The 25,792-nt window shown below is 39.6% G+C and overlaps 1 protein-coding gene across 1 annotated transcript; it reads right to left on the bottom strand.

Moving 5' to 3' along the window:
- Positions 1-1,618: 1,618 nt before the first annotated feature.
- FH (fumarate hydratase) lies at positions 1,619-22,867 on the bottom strand. Its single transcript, XM_036918433.2, has 10 exons — positions 22,690-22,867; positions 18,280-18,414; positions 15,637-15,747; positions 14,011-14,187; positions 11,512-11,694; positions 9,188-9,353; positions 7,641-7,844; positions 6,400-6,527; positions 4,447-4,600; positions 1,619-2,093 (listed from the first exon to the last, which is right to left on the bottom strand). Exons 1-10 carry the CDS (start codon positions 22,813-22,815, stop codon positions 1,951-1,953), a joined length of 1,527 nt encoding a protein of 508 aa, XP_036774328.1. The 5' UTR covers positions 22,816-22,867; the 3' UTR covers positions 1,619-1,950.
- Positions 22,868-25,792: the final 2,925 nt, after the last annotated feature.

The following is a 25,792-nucleotide window of genomic DNA, read 5'->3' as shown; positions in this document are numbered from 1 at the left end:
GTTTCAATTACTAGTCACTGCGAACATGCACATACATAAACAAGTAGAGAAGCACAGGTAGAAAAGCCTAACTAAATGGTGAGCACCTCCAGAGATGCTTTTTGGGTTTAAGGTTCTTCGTTTGAGCACTATTGATGATTTAGGCTGGAAAATCCTTTGCTGGGGACAGGGAGTAAGGGGAGCTGTTCTGTGATGGCAGGATGTTAGCAGCATCTCAGCGTACCACCCGGCAGATGCCAGGGGCACCCTTCCCCAGCTGTCATGACCAACAATGTCTCTGACGCTGCCCAATGTCCTGAGAGACAAAATTGTCCCCGTGTAAAAACAATGAAGTTGACTTTCATACAAGCCTTCCACAGGGATTCAAAACCCCAGCACATCATAAAACATAATTTTACTTAACTAACATCACACAAAGACGACTGTGAGCCCAAAGGATTCAGTGATGCTGGGATATAGGAGATAGCTGTGCAGAACTCTTTGTGGCAGGGACTTGACTTGGACCTATCTTCATTACCTAAGTAGTTCTGTCTCTAGCTGGACACTCACGTAACAGCCTGTTTTAGTTTGGGGACGTCTGCTATGGCAAAATGTCCAACATACAAAGTTCCACAACTACACAATAGTTGCCAGTTTGGTTGCTGAGTTCCCGGTACTGTTAAGCAATCAATTGATTGTGTTTTATGTTACTTTTCAATAAAAAAAAGCCTGACGTTTTAAAGCAAATTACACAAGCATCACATAGCACACGACAAGAAAAACATCGGCACAAAGCACATGGTGTGGGCTGCAGCGTAGATCACGCAGGCCTAGCAGCTCCAGAAAAAGGTTTGCAACCTTTTGTTCACTGTGAGGAGGCTTTAGAGATGAGTTACAAGAATGTAATTTCATCTTTCATCACAATGTTTCTAGAACTTTTAACTACCTTTAAATGCTTTATATGCTATCTTCTAAACACCATAGGGGAGTTAGTGTTAATATAACTAATTTTCTAAGACTTTTTAAAACATACTTGATAGAGCACCACTTACAGGGGAGATGCTTTAGCTGGTGGAAATCTCTCTTCACCATCCTGTTGTTATATACGTAGGAGGGGAAAAAAAGCACAAACCAAATTGTTCCAACACCCCACATAACTGAGGTGGTGCCTATGCTAATAAAGCCTTTAGCTTCAGGTTTAGATCAACCAGGCTGGGATCTCCCCTGAACAGATAATCCAAAATCCCGAGGGGTATCAGATGAACTTCTGTGGTGCAGTCCTGGCACTGGCCGAGATGCAGCACTCCTTTCTGACCCTCATGCCTGCTCCCTGCCCTCTGACTCCTGACCCCAGTCTTTGCATGGTAACTTAAGAGCAGGACAGGGGTGATCAGCATATAGGATATACATGTCCCGATTTTTTAGCCGATAATACATGTATATATGTATGCAGATGTGTACGCACATGCACACACTCACACACACGCACATTCCCACGCAGAAGGCCAAGGGCTCCGTCAGCTTGTTCCCAAATCACAGGAAAACTAAAGATGTCTGAGGTTTAGGAATGAGGTAACAAGTAGTTTTTCATTACAAGAGACTTTTTTTTAAGTACCACCAACCCAAAAAACAAAAACTCTTTAAAAATTGATATGGCTCTTTTATAAAACATGAAGTGAGAAACGTGTACAAAAAAATCAGAAATTCAACTATAATATAAGCCAATTAACATAAAGGAAAAAGAAAAAGGAGTCTGTTTCCTTTTTTACTTTACACAATTTAATTTTCTTATTTTATACTTTTTAAATTCACTTTGGACATAGCGCATCCTTGGGTTTCACACACTGACCAAACTGCTCTGCTAGAGATAGTCAAGTACAATTTATCCATCTTTGTTTAAGAAATATAAGGAGGTATTTTTATTTTTTCATTTTATACAACATAATTATCTCTGTCATAAGTTTATTTAGATCACTTTGGACCCAGCATGTCCTTAGGTTTTACCCACTCCTCAAACTGCTCTGCAGTGAGATAGCCAAGCTCCACAGCAGTGGCCTTTAGGGTTGACCCGTTTTTGTGTGCTGTTTTAGCAATCTTTGCTGCCTTGTCGTACCCTGAGGAGAAGAAGGCAAAGAGTTAGCAGGGAAATGTGGTTTTAGTCATTAGTATTTACTTGGTACTGCTGCTAGGGATCTCTTAAGTAACACTTTTTAACCTTAACAACATTTAACAGTGATTATGTTGATAGTTGCCATTTCTTACATAAAATTAAACCTTTACTTTTCTTTAGTATAGACTTAAACACATCTCACTTTCTACAACAGATTTGTTCCTAAATTGAAACTGTCCCGAACTCAGGTTATTTTCACAGGGAAGAGAAAAACCATATAGCACCCAGACATGAAAATGGAATCTGAGTGATACAGATAGATGTCCTCTCAAACTACACGTTTGACCAGAATTCCCTTCTCACGAAACCCAAACGAGCTAAATGCTGCAGGGCTGCAGGAAGCAGCACCGTGTGCCCAGGTGCTGGGTGGCTGGCTGGAGGTGCCAGGAGGGTCCGCTCACAGCTGGGAGGACAGACACACCCTAGAGCTGCTCCCAACAGCTCGCTCTGCCTGGCACTCCAGGCCCTGACTTCTTTGCAGACACTGCAAAGACGCAGGCGGGGAAGCGCTGACATGAATAGGTACCAGTGACCACAGGGGTACTGTTTACTTCAGTATTTGTCTTCACAATCCATAAAGGCAGGGCAGGGCACTTACGCAAGTTCTCTTCACTTAATGTAATTTTAAAAAGTCAGAAGCCAAGAGCAACAAAGAATAGGAAAAACAAAAATCAACCCTATGAAGGAGAGAAAAAAACCCCAAGACCAGAGAGCTAGGATCACAGGGAAAAAGCATGGTGAGGAAGTATGCTTGGCAACCAGGCAAGATGTCACGTGTCAGTATGCAATTAGGCATCTATAAATCAATTATGGGCACAGCTCATTTTACTACTTCACTGAATTTGGGAATGCTAGACATGCTGAAAAGGGCATTTACTGACTTTGAGGAAGCATTCTCATTTTATACTTTTGGGGTCAATATTAGAAACTCTGTACTTTCATGTTAATAATGACATTAAAGTCAAATAAGCATTATGCAAACCACTTTCAGTTCTCTTTAAGTTCCACAGAACGATTACTCTCAGCCTGTGACACAGCAACACACAGAGAAGTCACAATGTGGAGACATGTGGCTCACGCTGGCACAGGGAGGGGCAGTTTGCCCGCGTGTCCCTGTGCGGCTCTTCCCTCACATCGGGCTGACTCTAAGAAAGACTGAGCATCATTCTGCTGTCAGAGCACCTCTAACTGACACGCTTTGGCAAGAAGTTCTGAAGCACAGATGTAATGAAACATTTCTCACGTGTGTCTTTGGGTTTCCCTGTGTATCTCTCTATCTGAGTGCTGATGGGCACTAATTTTAAAGGATCAAAACAGCATTACCAATTTCAGTATCACACCAAAGAATAGTATATATATCATATCAGGCTCAGAGTTACCTGAAAAACAATGAAATGAGCTCTAACTTTAAAAACTGAAATTACAGTTTGATGTGAGGCCAAGAATATACAATCTTCCTTGAAAGGTCAGGATTACAGAAGTAAGAATGTTAAAGTAGTAAGCATGTCATGACAAGTGACTACATCACAACTTGTTCTAAAATAGGAAATCAGAGTATGTTAAACAGGAGGTGGGAAAAGATTTTCAGGACATCATAGCATAATGTAATGAATACCTCTGAACCTACAAGTCAAAGCAATGTATTTAATGGGGATCACTGGCCAGTCTATAATCCAAGTTCAATATGTGGAATTTACATAATATTTACAATTCTGGAAAAGGTTTGTAATACAAGAGCCATGGTTTTAGACAAAATATTTACATTTCCCCCCTTTCCTTACAAGCAATGAATACCTAACCCTTTTTCTTTTGTTGCAACCAGTAACATTCTATCTCTGAACTGAATAAAACAGCAAAGTGTAACAGAGCACCTAGAGCATATAAAAATGAATTCACTCCACATTGCTAGTCAGCCAGTGCCACCTAGTGACATTACCAACTGAGGTCTTACATCTGAAAGAAAGCGTCTGCACAGAATATTAAGCATCTGAATTCCATTATGATTACAATTAACTTTAAAATACTACTTCTGAATTTATTACATTTCAAATAAAATGAAGCATAATCAATGAATTTTTTGAAAGAACAATGACACTAGAAGTTATACATATATTTTTTTGTGTATATGTATATATGTACACACATATATAGTACCTCTCAACACAATTTCAAATATTTTAAGAGATTTTACTGAAAGAAACTGCTCAAAAGGAATCTGCTGGTCACACAGTAGTCTCTTAAAAATGTTTTAGCTCTATTATTTTGTATCCAAATGACATTATTCCTTAAGTCCTTACCTATATGCGGATTAAGAGCTGTCACCAACATGAGAGATTCACTCATTAGCTTGTTGATCCTTTCTGTGTTGGCCTGGATTCCCACAATGCAGTTTTCTGTGAAGGAAACTGATGCATCTCCCAGCAGCCTGGCTGAGTGTAACACATTTTTAATCTGAGAGAGAGAGAGAGAGAGAGGGAGATATATATGATGCCTACCATTTTCTGTCCAGTATCATATACTGAATAAACCTAGAGGACTCCTACAACCGGTAAAGCATGGTACCCATGAAAACAAATTATGAAGGCAAATCTGAACATGTGAACATAGAAATCTAAGAGGTGAAAAGCCATAAACACAAGTAAGTAAAACACAAGGGTGCCTGTGGAGTTATAGAAAAGGTGTGAAATGCTGGCACAGAGAGAGAGAAATTAATTCCAGTTGCAGGAACTGGAGCCCAGTTGATGGGGAAGCCTCCAACAGCCAGCGGTGGAGAGGCTCCCACACAGAAGGAAGAAAGGCAAAGAGGCAGAGGTCAGGAAGTTCAGCACATGCTCGAGGCAGTCAGTGAGGTCAGGGCCTCCCAGTTCTAACGGCCTCACCGGAATTGCTCCTCCCCTTTTCTGTAACATTTCTAATGTATGTAAAGATATGTCAATATTCTAATCTCTTTCAGTCTAAAACCCCAGGTTCTAGAAACTATATTCTCAAGGATGTACCCTAGCAGAAGGCAAGGAACTTCAAGGTTTAACTTGACATTAATAGCTTTAATATATAGAAAAAGACGATTGCCTTGATGTAGTTACTATTAGAAAAATTAGATTTTGTTTTTTAAAGTAAAAAGATTAGCAAGACATTTGTTATACACCCATATTTGCCAGGCAGTTGGAGTTACTTGGAATCTGACCCAGAAGCAAAAGCTTATAGGTCTGAGTTCTGCTTTGGCTCATCTGTTCTTCCACCAGAATGCAGTCCAGGAGGGCAAAAAAAATGTCATTTACTGTCCTATCACCAGTACAGTGCCTGACACAGACTACTTATATAAATACTTGACGAATACACTAAATGAATATACTTAATATTTGTCATCTGCATGTTTTTATCAAATTAGGATCAGACTTTACACCGGATGCAAACTGGAAATAAGCCTCTAATCATCTTAGCTACAACATTCTACTCCATAAAGAACTCCAGATGAGGACAACTCTGTTAGCTGAGGCTGAGGAAACTGGGTGAAATGATACTGTCTTGTGCCACCTTCACAGATGAAGGAAAAGAACAATTTTAGTGGACACAGTAATGTTTTCAAGGTATATAAACAAGGTTAAAACCGGTGAGAGAAAGCCTGGGAGAAAGGGCAGTGAGCTGGGGACAGTGCTGAAGAAACCAAGGACGAAGAGCTTCAGGGAGGGAGGGGTCGAGGTCAGACGTTAGGAGGAGTGGCTGTCCGTGGACCGAGGCCACAGGTGATGTGACCGTGGCTCGCCCATGGATTGAGGTCACAGGTCACCCTGACGCAGCTCACAAACACGTGGAGGGTGTGGCAACTGCCACGTGGATGAAAGTGAAGACGGGTTACTCTTCTACGACGTTCTGCCCTTTATTTAGCAAGAAGAAAAAGGCAGTGTGAGAAGGACACAGGGCTGATGAAGGATATTTTTTTAAACTGAGGAGACTTGAACTTATTTCTAATCACTGGAATCCCCAGTGGTGAGGGACAAGGAAGAAACATACCCTACTTCCAGAATTTTCCTTCCCATTAAAAAATTCAAAACCATCAGTCACATTACTTGAGCTTAAAGTCACCTAATTAAGTATCTAAATTTAATTATCTTATATTAACATATGCTTGACTTCCAATTGCTACTTCTATCATCCGAGTACCTAATGTGGAATCTCTAGAAATCTTTATGAAAGGCAAAAACCAAGACAACTTTCAATGAAAAACATTAAAAATCAATCTTAAAGCTTACCATCATTGGCTTGAAAACATTCAGCTCAAAATGTCCATTGCTGCCTCCAACAGTGACCGCGACGTGATTCCCCATGACCTGAGCGGCAACCATGGTCATCGCTTCACACTGGGTAGGGTTCACCTTCCCTTCAAGAAAGCCACCAGGCACATTCCACATCAAACCTTCATTCTGCTTCAGGCACCAGTTATGATCAGGTATTTTATCAGATAAGCAAGAATGAAACCTAAATTCATTAAATAAAGCCAAATGTAACAAAGCAAGGCCCCAACCATCAGTGCTGGCTTAATGAAACCAACCAACGGACCAGAGGGGGCTACTTAGCTCTCCCCCTCTAAGGGCTGATGGGGGGACCCTCAGCTACACCTTAAGTATAATTCTCTCCACCTCCACAGCTTCCATTTGTTGTAAGGACTTACGGAGCCAGGCACTGACTACACATCAGTGAACCAAGAAAGACGTAGCCCTTGTCCCCACAGACCTGAAGCTAGGAGAGAGAAGTGGTGACTGCAGTCTGCATAGTAAAGACAGGAATGCGGGCCGCCACAGGGACCACCTCACGAGGCTTCCGGGGAAGCTGCCATGAAGCTGGAGTTTTCTCCACCGCAAGAATCTCCAGACACACCACCCTGGTCACCGTCCTCTGACAAGCTCCCGTTTGATCCAAACATCCCAGATCCCTCTGACCCTTGGGCAGGTGACTTACCTGTGACTCTACACCTCTTTTTTAGGCAAATCACCCTGAATTTGCAATCAATTAAACTCACATGACATTTCCACCTGAGGCACTCTAAACTTTCTCATTCCATACACATGCACAGATTTATAAGAATCTATAGTCACTGGTTTTTTCACTGTTGAAAGTCACCTTGTCAGTTTTAGACCAACCTGCAGAGGCCTTGATGAATCTCGATTCTGTCACGTGGCATATTGCTCTCAACTGTTACTAATATGATCTGCACATACCCACCAGAAGATAGAGAAAGACAGAACTATTACACATTTTCAAATACGGAATCAAAAGATATGCTGCGACCTAAAGTTCCTTTTTCCTGTGTTACTGGGTGATGTTCCCAGAAGTCCTGATCAAAGGTGGCCCACAAAGACATTCTGAAGGAAGTCTGCCACACGAGTCCCCACCCATCTTTGGGACTGTGTGAAACAGGAGCCGTGCTCTGTAGGTGAGAACGCCTGGGTACTGGTCGAGTCCCAGCTCCCGCACGCACCAGCACTGTGATTACCTGGCATGATACTGCTTCCTGGCTCGTTTTCAGGCAGGATCAGTTCTCCTAGACCTGAGCGAGGCCCGGAACCCAGGAAACGGATGTCGTTTGCTATCTTCATCAGACTGCAGGCAGCAGTGTTCATGGCTCCACTGAGTTCAACCAAAGCATCATGAGCAGCCAGTGCCTCAAATTTATTTGGAGCTGTGACAAAAGGCAAGCCTGAAGAAAAAGCAGTAACTTATATATGAGTTAAAAAGTAAAATTAAACATTTTTTCTAATATCAGCCAAGCTAAACAGAAAGTTGCAGCATACGGAAAGCAAAAACAGAACATGATAAAAATTTTACTTCAGAAAAAATGCTTCTTTCAAGCTTTGTCTACAGGCTTTTAAGAAGTCATGAAGGAGAAGGAAGAGCCTGGTGCTACTAACACATTTAAAGAATGAAAAACAAATACAATAAATATATCAAAAGAAAAAACACTGACTGCGAACATGTATATGATGCCTGACTTCTCTTACATAAAAGTGAAAAGTAGAGGAAGAAACAGATGAAGGGGGTAAAGAAGTGTAACCTTCCAATTACAAAATAAATACATCATGGGGATGAAAGTACAGCATAGGGAACACTGTCAATAATACTATAATATCTTTTTATGGCAACAGATGACAACTACATTTTTTGTGGTAAACATTTCATCATGTATATAATTGTTGAATCCTTATGTTGTACACCTGAAACCAACATAATATTAAATGTCAACTATACTTCCATAACAAAGGGAAGATTAAAAGTTGGCAAAATTCACTTTATTCCAATTCCTTTTCCAGTACTATTTCCCCATCTTGTTCTCTTCTTTCTTCCAGCTGGGGGCTCCACGATGCCCCAAGAGAACAGGAAGCCAAAATCTGTTACATGCTCTCAGTCAGCTCTCCCTGTTCAAAATTTTAAAGATATACATATTCTAATCTCTGTAATATAATTCTTCTCAATTAAAATTCGATTTAAAAACAAATTTCTTCGGGAAAGCCATGAGCATTATATTTCTACCCTGGCCCTCTGGTAACACATGCATCTTAAGAGTTTTCTGGAGATGATAGCTTGGTTCTAACCATAGTTACCATTATCATGAGCATAGCACTCTCTCTTCTAAAGGAAAGATGGGATTCAAAAGGGTGAGCCATTCAAAGCAGCAGCACAGCAGGGCACAGGAGAAACAGCCAGTCAGTATCTACACCCCATCATTCACATGAATTTTTCTACCATCAGCTGGTTATGCCTACTTTGAAAACAGGTATTTTAAAGAGCTTAAAAAGAAAATAATTGAATACTACCAGATGGTAACCAAAGTTAGCATTGATAATTATTTGCATGATGTATGACCTCATATATGGAAAACTTTAAAAAGCAAAAGGATAACATTACAACTTCTTAAGTAAGCATAAAACACACCTGATGGGAAAATACTTCTAATTTTAAATTTAAAAATTTCAAAGCAGAAAACACCTAGAAAATATGTAGAGAGCATAACAAAAATGAGTAACAACTCATATCACGGCTGACCTGTGAGGGCAGCCACTTTTGCAGCAACCTTTTCCGCAAAGCCGACTCTAGTGTTGAGGCCAGTACCCACGGCGGTGCCCCCGGCGGCGAGCTCATAGATTCTCGGCAGGGCGGCTTTTACACGCGTCATTGCATATTTCACTTGTTGCACGTAGCCACTGAATTCCTTAAAAGAGAAGGAAATGAAGGTGAGAACATACAATTTCCTAATGGTTTACAAGTTCCTGTCCTTAAACACATATTGCTTCAAATACATTTCAGGTACTAAATTATAAGTTACTCAAGCACTATTTATACTATTTTAATTCAAATGATGATCAAAGGACAGGGAACAATGAGAATTTATAAAACTGTACAATAATACCACTCATGATAACATGCAGTCTATTTATAAACTAGACTTTTAACAGAAAGCAAGCAAAACAACACAGGAAACTAAAAAAAAAAAAAAAAAAAAACTTCACTACATCAAATTATTGGTTTATTTGCAAGTGCTTTCTTTTTTGTTGGTGTATCCCAGACGACCCTAAAAAACAAGTGAACTGAAGCCTCTCCCAAGAAAAACACAAATATAGAAATAGTCTCCCTGCAATTTCACTTTAAAAACCTGATTGGGACATGAGAACTTTTCCAGGTACTCATGAAACTAAGTGACTCACTGACCAGCCCAAGACGGTAACAGGATGGAGTAAGACAACAGCTTCAAGCTGCATTTTCTTCTCCTATTAATGTCACATTTGTTCCAACAGTATGACACACTCTGAATAAGGTAACCACAAAGTTTGTTTTGAACATAGTGAGGCTCTACTAAGAATTATGCAGGGACAAAGACATAAACTGGGACTCAATGGGGCAAGCTGCCATGTAGAGTGACACTAAATCTTTTTTTCCTCCCTAAAAACACTGGAATTCTATGAAGACTTTTGCTTAGTATTTGGATTTCATACTATTCTAAATAAAACATTTTAGAAGCTACAACTCCTTCCAAGTAGCCCTGATCCACCTGCTCTTTCAATCATACACATAACAGCTGGGTTCACTTAAGAAGTATATTTTTACTGGGGGTGAAAAACTGCACACATTCAATAGATAATTCCAATAAAGGAAGTATAAATGCTTCCAATAAGATGAAGTCCAACAGAAAAATACAAGTTTCTGTCATAAAAGGTGGACTGATTACAAAGGAGGCTGAGTCATGGCTCAAGTGGACTTGAGAACAGTGGTTTTCCAACATGTGACACACACAAAAAAGGAAAAATTAGAAACCAGAGGGACACCCAAAAGTTTCAGACGTACACTGTTCTTCCTGAGAAACTCTGCACGGTAGTGAGAGGCAGTGACGCAGAGAGCAAGACGCAGCCTCAAGAGGCACCTTATTCAGCACGTCTATCGGTCACATCATTTGTATTTCAATTGATCATTTGGCATTTTCCTCATTATTTCTGTAAGGAAGTTAAGCTAGGCAATCACACCTTTTCCAACATTTGCTACCATCTGAACAAAACTACAAATGAGGATCTTCCCAAGTCTGCAGTGGCCAAATCACCTTCACCTCAACTTCTACAAAACTGGCCCCTGATAACCATCACTTGATACTTGCACAGAACCACCTCTGATGTATGATTTGTTTACGTCCTGCCTCCCAAACTGGAGTGAGCTTACAACAAAACTGCTCCCTGTATTTCCCCCAACTCCCTTCATGATGCCCAGTGTTAGACAGTCCTTAAAGTCAGACACAGAAACACAAACACACTTTCTGGTAGTCTGGAGAAGGGAGTCATACCTCCTTCACGTATGGTCAACACAATCTTACAGAGTAAGGTATGCTTGTTTTAATCACTTTGAAATTAGTTTTTAAATAACCTATAACGTACAGTAAGAGGCAAAGGAAGAAACTATGATAATGATGTTGGTGAGGGTGAGGATGACGACAGCTGAACAGAAAGTGCTGACCGGGCATCAGCTCAGTTCTAAGCACTTTACACGAACCAGCACCTCCCCAGCCATACAGTGAAGGAGCTATTCTGCTCATCTTGTAGCTCAGAAAACTAAGGCACAGAAAGGCTACATCAGTTTTCCAAGGTCCCACAGCTTGTACATGGCAAAGCTAAGACTTGAACCCACGGCTGCCCTGGAGTCTGGTTCACAGCCAGCCTGCTCTGCTCCTGCTAAAGAAAACTTACTGGCTGGTTAGTGAAGAACAATCTGTCACTGAACTGAACTGCTGCAAACTCAGCCTTTTTAACCAGTGTGATTTAGAGGTAAGAATGTTGGCCATTTGTACCAATCCCTAAACTGAATTAAAGCTAGTCATGCTCCTATACCTGCCCAAGAGTGAGTGGAACAGCATCCTGCGTGTGAGTTCGCCCAATTTTGATGATCTGGGAAAATTCTTGAGATTTAGCATCGAGAGCATCATGCAGCCTCTGCAGTCCGGGCAGCAGCACTCTGTGGACTTCGACGGCTGCAGCAATGTGCATCGCAGTGGGAAAAGTATCGTTTGAGCTCTGTGGCAGAATGCACAGAAATAGAAAATGTTACATCAGGGGCAACAAAAAACAGACTTGAATGTTTTCAACTAAAAATCTCATTAAGTGACTATTCAAAACAGCCTACTTAGTTACCTTTACGTTTAAGGTAAGTCAAAGGTGGCTTAGGGTCAAGTGAGAAGGAACTTGATTTCCTATATGGAACATACTGAATTATATATACCACCCACATGGAATGTCCTATATGTTATTATTGTATCTGCCTGCTAATCACATAGAGAAGTATAGTTAACAAGTCCATGTAAGATGTAATAATAAAATAGTTATACAGTGCATACAGGTTCATAAACATTTCTTCATTTATCAAACTTGAGAATTCTATGAGGCAGGTCACCACTGTAAAAACAGGAAAGCCATGCTCTCAAAGAAATTATGTGACTTGCCAAATACTTAGGAACTGGCAGAACTGGGACCTGGACAGGTAGTCTAAACTCCCTGCTCGCTCTTCAACTGCAACCTCATATTTTAAATTATGATGCTATTTAAAAAGGTGTATTAGTTATTTATTTTTTGACTTTTTATTATGGAAAATTCTACACAAGCAGGATGAATGGTACAATGAACACACACCTACATTTAGGTGCCTATCACCTAAATCCAGTGACAGTCAGTACACAGCCTGTCTTGTTTTGGCAGCAACTGCACTCACTCCTCCACCCGGCTACACACACTGGCTTATTCTGAAGCAGATTTCAGACTTCAGTGCATAAAAAAGATAAATTTATATTTAACAGTAAGCACTGGGTTTGCAAAGTCCTTCATACAACAAATTAATGTGAAAAAATTTCCCCTTTAATAGTTAAAAATATATTAAATTACATCTAGCACCCAGATCTTGGTTTCTGGGTAGTAACCTCTGGGAGTAAGATCCTCCAAGAGTTCCCTGGAGTAATGGGCGTTCATGGGGACTGGGACAGGGAACATAAAAATGATGAGCCTGCAACATCTTGGATGTGCAAGAAAATAAAAAAGCACTTAAAAAAGGTATGGTGGTGTGTCTAAAGGATACAGTGGCCAACAGGGAGGGTTCCCAAAGCTGAGGCAATCTGAACAATAATATAAATGACAGAAGTATTGAATTATAACACTAAGAATGAAATAAATATTCATGAATCCATATTGACATACATAAATAATTGCATAAATAAATGTGGGGGAGAGAGAAAGAGGACAAATTTTCTTTACAATCAATCAATGAAGGCAACAGAAAGTCACTGTTAGAATATCAAAGTAAGCAAAATAAAAACCTTATTTACATAGGTAAAAGGCCACATCCTAAAATGAAGATGTGTCAACCATTAATTTAAAGGCATTTACATTAGATTTTCATTATTAAGTAATGAAATAAGTGATCTAAGCCTCTTAAGGAGAAAGAGCATATTTACATGGCCTCAAAGTTTTCTATTAATTCTGTGGAGATTTTAATATATGCCCCCAAATTTCTTGATATGCCTTCCTTTAGGAAATGGAACATAAGTGTCGCCCCTGCCATACAGGCAGGACTTAGTGACTCAGTTTTAACAGCGGAAGGTAGAGAAGCCTGGCAGGCACCACCTTGACCAGGTGACTAAGGGGAGCATCACTAGCACAGAGTCATGTGGCCATTCTGCACCCAAGATGAAGCCATAAGAGTCTTCACTTCTGTTCAGTCTTCACAAAACCCCACACTCTCAGTCTGATGGTGAGAAAACATCAAACAAACCCAAGCTGAAAGACAGGCTACAAAACACCTGACCACCATTTCAAAAGTGCCAAGGTGAAACGACAGACTGTCCCAGGTGGCAGGAGACTAGGAACAGGATGCCTCTGCACCACACACCTGGACAGGGCTCTGGGACGGGGGAAGGACATGGGCAGGAAACTAGGGAAACCCTGATAAAGTCCGTTAGGAGTACTATACCAATGTTGGTGTTAGTGTGACAGATGTACCAGGTGTGTAAATTGTTTAACATTAAGGGAAGCTGGGTGAAGGGGATGCAGGCACTCTTAACTATCTAATTCTTTTATCAATCTTAAACTATTTAAAAATAGTTTTTTTGAAAAATAAACCAAATCAAAATCTATGTACTAAATTCAGTGTCCTAAAAGTGACTTTTATGAAGTTTAAGACAGAGAACCAACATTCTTAAAAGAAATTAGAACATATAAGAAGTCCTTTCCATTAAATAGTAAAAGTAGAATGAACCCTCTTTGTCAAAAAGCCAATGCCTGTTTTGTAAGAAAAACCTCGGCAATTCTTTTCAATTTACAACAGAGAAGAGATCATACACTGACCTGGCTTTTATTGACATGATCGTTGGGATGCACAGGATTCTTACTGCCAAGTTCACCTCCTAGTATTTCAATTGCTCTGTTGCTAATGACTTCATTGACATTCATATTTGTCTGGGTTCCTGATCCAGTCTGCCATACCACAAGAGGAAAATGATCGTTTAGTTTACCTTCAGCTACCTGCAGAAAAAAAGGTTATAAAAAAATGAATTTTTAAAAATAAGAAACATTCAATATTCATTTAGCTATTTAAATTGAGTATGATAAAGAAACCACCATATGTGGTGCCATTTTAAAGATGTTCAGTTTTTTCATAAGCTAAATGGCTTATTGATGGTGCCATAGTTTATAGTTGTCCAGGAATCCAAGATTTGTTCCATTACTTTAAAAAGTGAATCCATTCTAAAAGATATAACAATTTTACTGATTCCAAATGAAAACTGAATCAAAGCCATCTTTCTTCTATTTCTCTAACTGCCTTTTCTGATAATATCCAGATAGACCACCTGTTACGGCTGGCAAATGTGTTTAGTCTTTGGATACATTTCCCAATAGCACTCAGCAGGAATATCCAACAGATATTACAGCTGGAGTCAGCATGATAATAAACTAGGGATTGGAAAGTGTGAGTTCTCTAATAACTATTTCCTCACACAGCTGTCCAATGAGCAGCAATTGCCAAGCAGAGACAAACACAGTCCAGATCTGTCCCATTTTTGTCATATTTTTATACTTTCAGCTAATGTGTTAGCTTTTTAACTGTAAGCTTTCTGAGAGTGGGTGCTTAACTTCATTTATTGGAATGACTTTAGTAAAGAAAATCAGCATGCAATTTAGAAAACCATTATGTTAAACAATTGGTTCATTTTAAAGTAAAACTTTTCTCCCAGTTATATAAAAACAATAATTAGTGTAGATTTTGAAAACTTAGAAAAGCGTAATAGTTATATAATATAGTTCTACCCTCAGAAATAATGACTATTAGCATTTTGACATTTTCTCATCTCTCCTCCAAACAATTCATTCTTATATGCATATATAAAAAAAACACAGGTTTTGTGTTCATTCATTTTAAACAAAATTATGATAAAAAAATACAGACATTTTGCTACCCCCCAACTTCTTATATGGTAGGCTTTGTTCTATTAGGAAACATTCTTTAAGAAACTCATTTTTGATGGCTTCACAATATAACTTACACAAGCAGCTGTTGCAGTTGGATACTGTCTGTTATTATTATATATAGTACTGCAATGAACAACAATGGATGTACAGTTTCTTAACTCTTACCTCTGGGTGCTTCCTTAAGATAATGTTGTTAGTGGATTAGTGAAATTACATTCTCCATACACATTATCAAATAACCAACTAGTTTTAAAAGGAACCACTTAAATAAGAAATCAAATATGTAAGTTTGTCTCTTTAAACTATATTAACTTAAAAGAGGTCAAGAGAATTAAGAACAAAAGGTGTAAGAACACCAGAATTTTTGCCACAATCTTTTAAGCACCATATTAATATCCTCATCAAACCATAACACTGGCCCCCTTTCCTCCTGCCAGAGCTTATAATCTCCTAGTGGATAAGGGGGTCTGATGCCATTAAGTAAACACATTTAGCACCTCCTACCTCATCTGCCGCCTTCATTATTGCATTAGCAATCTTTGAATCAAGACCATAATCCTGGTTGACTTCAGCAGCTGCTCTTTTCAAGATGCCAAAAGCTTTAATAACTGGGATCTGAAATTAATCAAAAGCATTATCTCAAATTTGCAAGTTTAGTTAAGCATGAAAATTTAAGATAATTATTTCATGCAGGTGCAAAAAAACGGTACACAGAACAATAACCTAAGTAATACAATATCCTAAAATGTTTAGAATATAGAGAAAGATAGGTATTGAATGAACCAAGATTCATCACATATCTCTTTCAGAAAACAAACAAAAGAAAATACATGGATTCTTTGTATGTCTGTCTGCTTCACACACACATCATACACGCAGTTACACATAGTAGCACCCACCCTTTTTTTAAATTACAAGTTACAGTGTATAAGTGTTTATTTCATATATATAAAAACAATGGTATTCAATCATTTCACCAGCAAGCACCATTATTTTCCCTCTTTTGATCCCATGCTACACTATAATTTTTCTTTTTCTTTCAAACAAAAAGAACATACTTAACTGCCAAAAAGTACAAAATGACAAGTTACTGAATAAGTATCATTTCATGCCAAAGCCAAAAAATATGACATTCTAGTTAGTGAAAACCTGAAACTTAAGAAGTCACTGGGATTTTTTTCAGAAGTTTTTTTAAAATCCAGGGTTCTACAGAGTTAAAGTTCATAGCTTCTGATCTACATAATCACATTTCAAACCTTTTTGGTTTGCAGGTATTTTCTACTCCAAATTTTAAAGGATAAACTGAATAACTTTTGATGAAGTTTCAATAAAATGGTACCTGGTTTTTGTAAGATAAGTGAAGTATGTATTCTTGCCAAAACTCATAATCCAGACTGTAGTAGAGATCCCACACCAGGTTTCAAAGGGGAGAGTGCAGAAAAGACAATATATAATGAATTTACAGAGAGAGGTTGCAGTCCTCAAAGGGACTCAAAGCATGACAATGAAGAAAGGTAAGGAACAACACACAGTCACCCTGGGTCACACAGAGATACTGATGGCAAAAAGCAAAGGAAATGAAAATAGGACACCTGTATTTTAATTTTAAGAAACTAAAATTAAAACATCTTATGTGCTTTACTTGAATGCAATGGAGACAAATGGCACATAGGATTAGAAAAGTAAAAGCTTTAAACATGAAAACAAATGGAATTCCGATTGGTGCAGAAACACTGCAGTGGGAGCAAGCCTCTGCTGGGGCCTCCGGTACGAAGGCTGAGGTGTAATCACGCTACTCGGTCCAGGGCACACCGCAGTCTGCTTAGTCTGCTTTACATTGTAAAAACTTCAGGAAATTAATCCAGATGAAACCAGATGTGACAAAACTAGTAACCCATGTGTCCATCTTTACAAATGCACAATTCAAACAGCTGCCCCTGCCCAAAGCGCCAGTACTCAGTGCCCGCAGAACCACACCCTGGCTGGTGGAAGCAGGGTGATCCAAATGCGGGCAGGCTGACTTCTTCCCATATTGGTTAGGACTGACCTCCTGAGTCCCAGGGGCTGAACTATACGAGAATATTTTAAGATCAGCCACTACTCTCTGTCTCCCCACCATGTAGTCTGGCCCTGTATTTATCTTCCCACCAGGTGTGGCTGTAGATGGCAATCACAAAAAGATTTTCTTCAAGAACATCAGCTGCTTGTTGTAAAACTGCAATAAGCCTGTCAAAATTTGGTCTTAAAAGCTTGGAATGAGCTAATTAGGGAAGTTAAAATTATTTAAAGATAAAAAGGATATTCAGAAAATAACTGTTAAACAGTATCTCACCAGATGAAGCCTGGCTACTTCCAGGCTACTTCTAGGCTATCCTGCATTCCTGCACAGACTATCTGTCATACTCCAGTGGGGTTCCAGTAGGATATGTAATGTATTCATCAACTCGTTTCATACTTTGACATCACTGACATCAAGATGCATCTTACAAGCAATGGCAGGTCACAACTTCACTGGGCAGCCTCTTTCTTAGTGGCACATATTGGTGCATCTTCTAACTGATGCTATCTTAGATTTAATGAAATATGAGAGAAAGTTTTCTAATCATTAAGTCATTCATGTGGTGTTGAACGAACACTTATATATTACCTATTTATATGTCAGACATGGTGAAGAGTATTTTTATGTATGTGTGTATGCTTGCTGGGAACTAAACCAAAATAGATAGAAAGTACAATATTATAGAAAAATCCGTTTTCCTTTAAACCAGTTTTTAAAAAATCAGTTTTAAATCTAAAAAAAAAAAAAAAAAAACTTAAGTATTGAAACTAAATGTTTACAAACTGTAAAATCCTGGTAAAAATCTGAAAAAAATCCCTGTGAGAATGAAGATAAACCACTTAGTTCTAACAAATAAAAATCAAATATTCAGTCAGAGCTCAAAATAATATTATACTGAACTTCAAAAACTTGACATTTTAATGGAAGAGAAACTTATTCAGAGTTCTTCAATAACTTTACATTTTAACTCTGTGAAAACTAGTTATAAAGTGACTCATTTGAATAAAGCCTCATATTTCATTAAATCTAAGATGTCATCAGGTTTTATTCGCCCAAAACAAGCCAAGATTTCCACAAAAGCTACTCACCGGCATGCGCTCTGTCACACCTCCAATCTTAAAGTTCATTGTAGATCTTACAGTCTGGGCACCATAATACTTATCATTTGGGACCTGGAGTTCACCAAAGGTATCATATTCTATCCGAAAGGAATTTTGGCTTGCCTAAAGACAAAGAAAAGACACGGTTATAGCTTGAAAACAAACCAAGTATCAAAAACAGTATGATCAGCTCTAAGGGGAAAGAAACCTTAACAAGTAGCAGAAAGACAAAAACTTCCATTTGATTCTCATTTAATTCTCCAGCTCTTTCTCTGGGGAATTTTTGTCACACAATTTTTTAACTGTAGACTAAAGTCAGACTGCAGAGTTCATTCACTACACAGATGATAAATACAAAGAAAGCCTTTGAAGTAAAAATAGTAAACTTTTCCAATTTGGGAGGATGCATATTAAGGGTCAAGTTTGGGTCAATTCACTGTACTTAGGTTACTGTTATTTTACCGGGAACTTTGGAAAACAGTTGAAGAATGATACTTTAGAATGTACAAATACCACATATTTAAATGAAACTTAGCTGTGCTCTACAATACTGTGCCTGAGAGCTACAATAGGCAACATAGATCACGCAGGCTTTGCAGCTGGACAGCGCTCTCCTTCCCCAGCAGCTGTGCCAGCTCCAGCAAGTCAGTTTTTCTCATCTATAAAGTAAAGGAAATGTACAGACCAGGGTGGTGGGTGAGGTCAGTTCCCAACCTTTTCAGCCTGACAGAACCCTTTGAGACTCTGAGGAAAGCTATAAATCCTCTCTAGAAAAATGAACATTACATATACATGCAAAATCTTACATATGATTTTTAGGGAGTTTATTTCACAAAGCCACCAAAATAAGAACCTGTGACCCAAAGTCGCCTTTATGGAGACCCTAGGAGTCTACCAAGTATATCAATTTATACTAATAAAAAAATCAGTTACTGCAACAAGTATTTTATAATACTTATAAAAATTATAAACATTAGAAATGTGGAATTTACTATGATACTTTATATTAAGGAGACTTGAGAAAGATACTCAAAGCTTCAATGTTCATCTTGCACAAATTATAAAATAAACATGGTCAGATGATTCAAAAGACAGTCTGTAAGGCACCTGGAATTACTTGCCTAGCCAAGTAATTCTGATTTAGTAAACAGTCCTCCAACAAGAAAAAATTTATCTTGTAGTCAGACCCTGGGACTAGGTAGATTTACAAAAACCCTTTACATGTTCTAAAACATTTTGTATTGCATTAAAAAAAAAAACAACACTGTTTAACACTATCTAAAAAGCCAAAAGTTCTCTAACTTCAGGAAATAGGCTGCGCACATCTGCAGAACAAAACTGAAGCCATGCCATAAGACACTCTGTAAGGCACCTGGAATTAAGAGAAAATCATCTGTCAGAGGAGGCTGGGCCTATGCAGGGCTCGCATCTGTTAGACAGGCACACGTATGTATATGGGGAGAGGAACAATGAACCAGGTGACATGGCCATATCTCCTCAAACGTTCTTTACAATGACCCACAGAAGAAAAACCCCTTATATCATGACTTGGTACATACATAAAAACATGCACACACACACAAGCCTGAAACAGAAATTTCATGAAATGATGTATGTCATGCACTCCTATTTTCTATTCTATGCTATTCTGTCAAAGAAAAAACAAAAATGCTGGTAACTACCCACTACACTGATTTCACCATCCACTAAGAGGCCACCTGAAGTTTGAAAAACACTTGTGTGGTTTTCAAAATCTTCTGACATTATCATGTATATTACCTCTTCCCAATGGTTTGGGGAAAAAGAGGAGGGGTGCTCATCTAAATCATTAGAAAATTATCAAGTGCCTTCAGTGAAAAACTGATGAATGACATCTCTTAAATATAAATATGTTTTTAGTACATATAATATAATCCTTTGCTACAAAGAAACTAGTCTTTTGAAAACCATGTTTTCATATCCTGTAATTCAGCGAGCAGAGTTTATGGGAGAGGGTGGTTTGCCACTTCAGGGATTAACACCATGGTTTAAAGAGTTTAACCATGTAGGCAGTGGTTCCTGGGAGATGGGTGCTCATGCACAATCACTTCCTCTCCTGCATGGGTCATGTGTCCAGCATTCACTGCAAGATGACTGCTCGTGGGCCCTAGAAATATCAGGTACTTGTAAGCAGCCACTAATCTAGGAACCTCAGGATTGATGGGGTTGTCTCGAAATCTGCATGTCAGTCTAAACTAGAAATGTCAGCCAAACATACAGGTCTTGGGGCCTGGAAGATGTCCCCGTGACATTCATGTGAAAGGTAACAATTAGCTAAATGATGGCATCTCCTAAAAAAAAGTTAACATGCCTTTCAGATCTCAGTCTAAGGTGGTTTAAAAGAATATTTCAGAGTTCAAGAAAATCAAATAATTTCTCATGCAAAAAGACTATCTCAAGAGATGAAAATCCAAAACTTGACTCGTGTTTGGGTTTTCAGTTTCTTTCTGAGAAAGTCTCAAGTCTTGTCTTAAAACACAGGGTGACCACCAAGTCTTTGAAATACTGGCAAATATATAAATAATGGTTTATTGCTATTATATTGCAACACAGAATAAGATATTATCTACGTTTCCAGACTTTATGTCCATCCTGAAGATCATTAAGGAAATAAAAGTGATTTTTAAAAATGTTAGATCTTCCCTATCATGCTACCATGGCGGTATCATACCTGGTCTCTATTATTGTCATTCTTACAGTACTTTTTCTTCTCTGTAGTATTTATCACACTGCAATTAATTGGTTTCTTTCTTATTTAACTGCTTTGCTTAATCTCCCCTAGCAGTCCCTAAACCCTATGCCCACAGCGACTGTCCTACACAGAGCCTGAAACAGCAGGCATTCAATAAGTACGCTATCTTCTTATTGTGTTCTTTCCATGTGTTCTTTTAGATAAGAGGTAACCTAGAGCAACAAGGTGAATTTCTCAACACTAGCAACAAGGATAACTTTGAACAAAATCAACAGACTTTGGAGCTGAGATTAGAGGGCAAAAGATGTATTTAAAATTATGGAAAAAAATATCATCTGCTGCTAGTTCATTTCAACACTAAATGCAAGGCACTGCTATTTTTTTATATTTACAGTAGAGTCAGTCCTCCAGTCTCCTGTTCCTTTAACAAACCACTAAGTAAAAAATAAATAAAAATTCTAAAGACTCTAAAATGCACTAAAATTAGAGTAGGGCCTTGCCAGAATATAAAGCCCCTCTGATTCTGTAGTTTGAGATACGGTGATGTCCTCAAATTATCTTCAAGTTTCTAGCGCAGAAAATGTCCAGGGCTTGTTAACACCATAGTTGAAAGCATTTATTTAACAAGCGCTCACTACTTGGCAAACTTGATCTTGGGAGTAATTACTTCCATTTACATGCGGTAACTGAGGCACAAAGACAACCTGCCCCAAATGCCAACTTTAAGTAGCAGAGTGAGATTTGAAATCGCACCTCTTTAACTGCAAAGCTCACACTATAGCACAAAACTGCAACTCTTGCTAAACTACCATTATTCCCCAAATTTTCCCTAAGGGTATACATTTGTGCACATGTATTCAGTGCCTGTTAAAGCCCAAATTACCACTCTAAAGAGCAAAAGGGCTTAAAGTTTGCCTGTCAGAACTTGAACTTGGACTTTTAAGTTCCTTAGGCGTCCTCTCTGAGTAAAAGGCACTGATTCAGCTAGTTCGGCCCCATCCCTCCTCTAACACACTTCAGGGCCCTCTGCCCACGTTTACAAACTGCAAGGTCTTAACAAATTTATGTGGAAAACCATCTCTGCCTAGCAAAGTAAACAGGCAAGTTCATGAGAAGTAAAAATTCTGATGTTCCTAAGAACCTTCGATCCCACCTTTAGGCCAGAGAGCAGCGCCGTGCAGTGGTGACCCAAGTGGCCACAGTTCAGGGGCGACTAAAAGAGCACCGGCTACAGCTGGTCGGGCGCGGCGGCCCCCCTACGGGAAGGGGCAGGGGCAGCGCTGTTCCGCCCCGCACTCTGCCCCTCCCCACACTGCGCCTGCGTCCCACACGGCCCTTCCTGCGGCCCCGCCCCGCACTCTGCCCCCCGCGCCGCGCCCCGTTCCCGCACCTTGTATCTCTCCCCACACGCTGCTGCTTCGCGCAGCGCCCCGGGGAGGGCCTCGGCGAGCAGGAGCGTGGTAACGCCCGATGAGGTGAGCACCGCCGAAGCGCACGAGGCCGGAGCGCGCAAAAGGACCCCCAACCCACGGCGCTCCCCGCCCCGGCGAGGCGGTCTCCGCGCTGCAGAGGGGCTCCCGGCCCGGGAAGCACTCCCGCCAGCGCCCCCGCTGGTCAGCACGCCTGAAGGTGACCCCAGGAGCCGGGGACGGGCGGCCCGCGCTCACCATTCCAGCGGTGTTCGGAGGCAGAGAAGGGCGCACAGTCCCGCCACCGAAGCCGGGAGCCGGGGCGGGGGCTGAAGGCCGCGCGAAACGGCACGGACGCGCGAAGAGCCAGAGTGCGCGGTGCATTGTGCGGTCCGCGGGCAGGACTTCCCGGGTTGAGATCACGCCCCCCGCCCGCTGTCACTCCCAACGCCCCTCACTCTTACCCAATCGGCAGCCTCCAACCAAGCGTGTGGGGCGGGACCAGCTGTGAAAAGCCAGTGAAGAGAGAGGGGACGGGCTCACTCCTCGGAGCGGGTCCTTGAAGCCCCGGGATTCGAAGGGGACGTGGGAGAAGGGAATCCTGGGAAGGAGGTGGTCTTTGGAGCGCGGAGGTTTGTGTGGCTGGCGGGACGAAGCGGCCACTAGTGACCAGGTGGCGTTCAGTGGGCGCGGTACCCCAGAGATATTCATTCAGTAATTTATCGTGTGCACATGTATTCAATGCCTGAATATCATGTGCTCATGTATTCAATGCCAGAAACCTTGTGGGACAGAAACTCATTGCGAATTCGTTCTGTTGGAATCTCTTTTCCTTCAGATAACATATTCCGTGTAGATATTTGCCGAGGCAAAATATAGAGAATGAAATAATTGTCTCTACTGCCAACTTTTAAGACAAGATAATTACTCCTTTCTTTTAACTTGTCATTTTGAGGCCCTTACAGTGTCTTTTCTCTCCTTAACAGGCACTCTCAGAGCTCTCTTTTTAAATGTAGTGTGGAAGATGTTCACAGTTATAGGTGATTTTGGAATTTTCTGTATTTGCATTTAGGTTTTCCAAGTGTTTTGCATTGATAATATATACATTTCAAATTAAAAACATTGTTTTAATATGACAGGTGATGATAGAGAGGCAGGAACTGATATAAAATTGCATCTAAACCACACTTAGATCCCCTCTCTTCTTTTATTTCATGGAAATAGATGACAGTTAAATCATGAAAGAGGACCACTGGATGATGTCCAGGAGTCAAAGGTCAGAACCTGCAAAGCCATGCTTGTAAGAGTTAAGTATCAGAGCTCTTGGTAACACCTTATATTATTTTGTGGCTTATGAATTTGACCTACAGATATTTAAAATATGAAAATTCAAACGAGTGATCCTAACAATTGAACTAGAATCAAAACACTCCAGAAAAACTACCTGAACTCTTTTTATATCAGTATATCCTCCCTCTATGAACTGGTGATACAGAAATTACTAAAATACTTGATGAAAAGTGAAACAAAGAATTATACAGAAGTTGAAGTTCAGGATCAAAAGGTAATTTAATGGTTTTAGGAAAGAAACAAAACCTGTCACATATGTTTATGTTTTCCATTATTAAAGGCAAACAGCACAAAGTTTAGTGGGAATATTATATAGTATTGTAAATGTCATCAATTTCACAAAAAACTACAGAAACAGTTACTAACAATTACCATCATTTCCTAGAAAATGTTGACATTTTAATGTATTTGCTTCATAAACTTTGCAAAATAATGGACTGTTTCTTCCCCATCTTTGTAGAAACTCATTATTTGAATACGTATCCTTTCAGTTCACCTGTGTATTTTTTCCTTCACATAGTGGAATGCAAACAGTGGTCTTTAAAATTTACTCTTAGGTTGTACCGTTCTATAACGACATGGTTTTGGGGATCTAGCCATGATCTTTTTAAATTAATAACATTTTATCATCTGATTTTACCACATTTTCTTTATCACATTTTCTTAATAATCTTAACAGTATTCCATCAGATGAATATAAAACATTTTGTTTACAGAATTTCTTAAGAGTAGTTTTTGCTATCATATACACTGCTCCAATAAACAGTAAATTTATGATTTCTTCATAGATTGTTTCTCTTCATTGGGTAACATCACTCTATTCCTATTGTTGCCTTTTATTTTAAACTTTTTAAACATACTGATATTTCTATGTCAGTTTCATATTGGCTATTATTTACCTGATGTATATTTCTCATTTTATTTTAGATAATGTTATTTCTTTTTGAGTGTATCTCTTGTTTCCACCACACAGTTTAACATTTTAAAATCCAGATTGATAGACTTTTTATCAATCTCTTTTAACAATCACCTACTGATACATGTTATGATCCAGAAATTTTTCTAAGCACTTTACATGTGCTAATTCTTTTAATGCTTAAAGCAACCCTATGAAGTAGTTTCTGTTATTATTCTTGTTTATTGAAAAGAAAACTGATGACCAAGGGAAGCCAACTGGGCCACAATCTTAACTATTTTGCAGGCACATTATGGGATTCATTTTCTGCATCATTATCAGTATTTCTCAGGAAATGGTGCCTGGCACAACAGTGATTAAAAATAATTAAAAAAAAATAAATAAGCGGGTTGTGGCAAAGTTTAAATTACAAGTAGGGTCATAACAGTATTTCCCACACTATATGCCCTTGTGCAATGTGACTTTACCACAGGTGAGCCTAAATACCCTGCCCCTTCAATTTGGGCTGCCCTTTGGCTTGCTAATAACCAATAGAATCTGAAAAGTGACTGCCCAAGCTAGGTGAGAAAAGGCCACACTGCTTCTCTGGGGTTCTCTTAAGACCCTCACTCTTCAGTAAGCCAGCCACCAGGTGAAAAGTTCAGCTACCCAGAGATAGTCATGGAAAGGCTGCCTGTAGGCACTGTAGTCAGCCCCTCCTGTGCTCCCAGAGGACACCCAGCATCAGATCTCTTGCCAGTGAGTGACCCCCTTGGATTCAGGCCCAGATGAACTTACGTAAGTGGAAATCCACAGATAGCAACTAGACAATCCCATTGTTAGGCTTTTCTGTTCTCTTGGTCCTACTCTTGTCATAGTGCAGGGTTCATCTTCTGGTGCATCAAGGTGGCTGCAGCAATTTCACACTTGCATCTGTGTGGAATAGAGTTCCAAAAAGAGGCAGAGGGTGCTCCTGAAACTCTCCCCCAAAATGAGGAAGAATTTTCCCAGAAGCATTAGCAAACCTCTCTTCAAGCTTCATTGATCCAAATGGACTCATACAACCCTTCCATGCCAATCACTGATGAAGGGAAATGGATGAAATATTGAAATGGT

This window comes from Manis pentadactyla, chromosome 9, assembly GCF_030020395.1.
Source record: "Manis pentadactyla isolate mManPen7 chromosome 9, mManPen7.hap1, whole genome shotgun sequence".
NCBI lineage: Eukaryota > Metazoa > Chordata > Mammalia > Pholidota > Manidae > Manis > Manis pentadactyla.
This window is presented reverse-complemented; position numbering and strand designations above follow the sequence as displayed.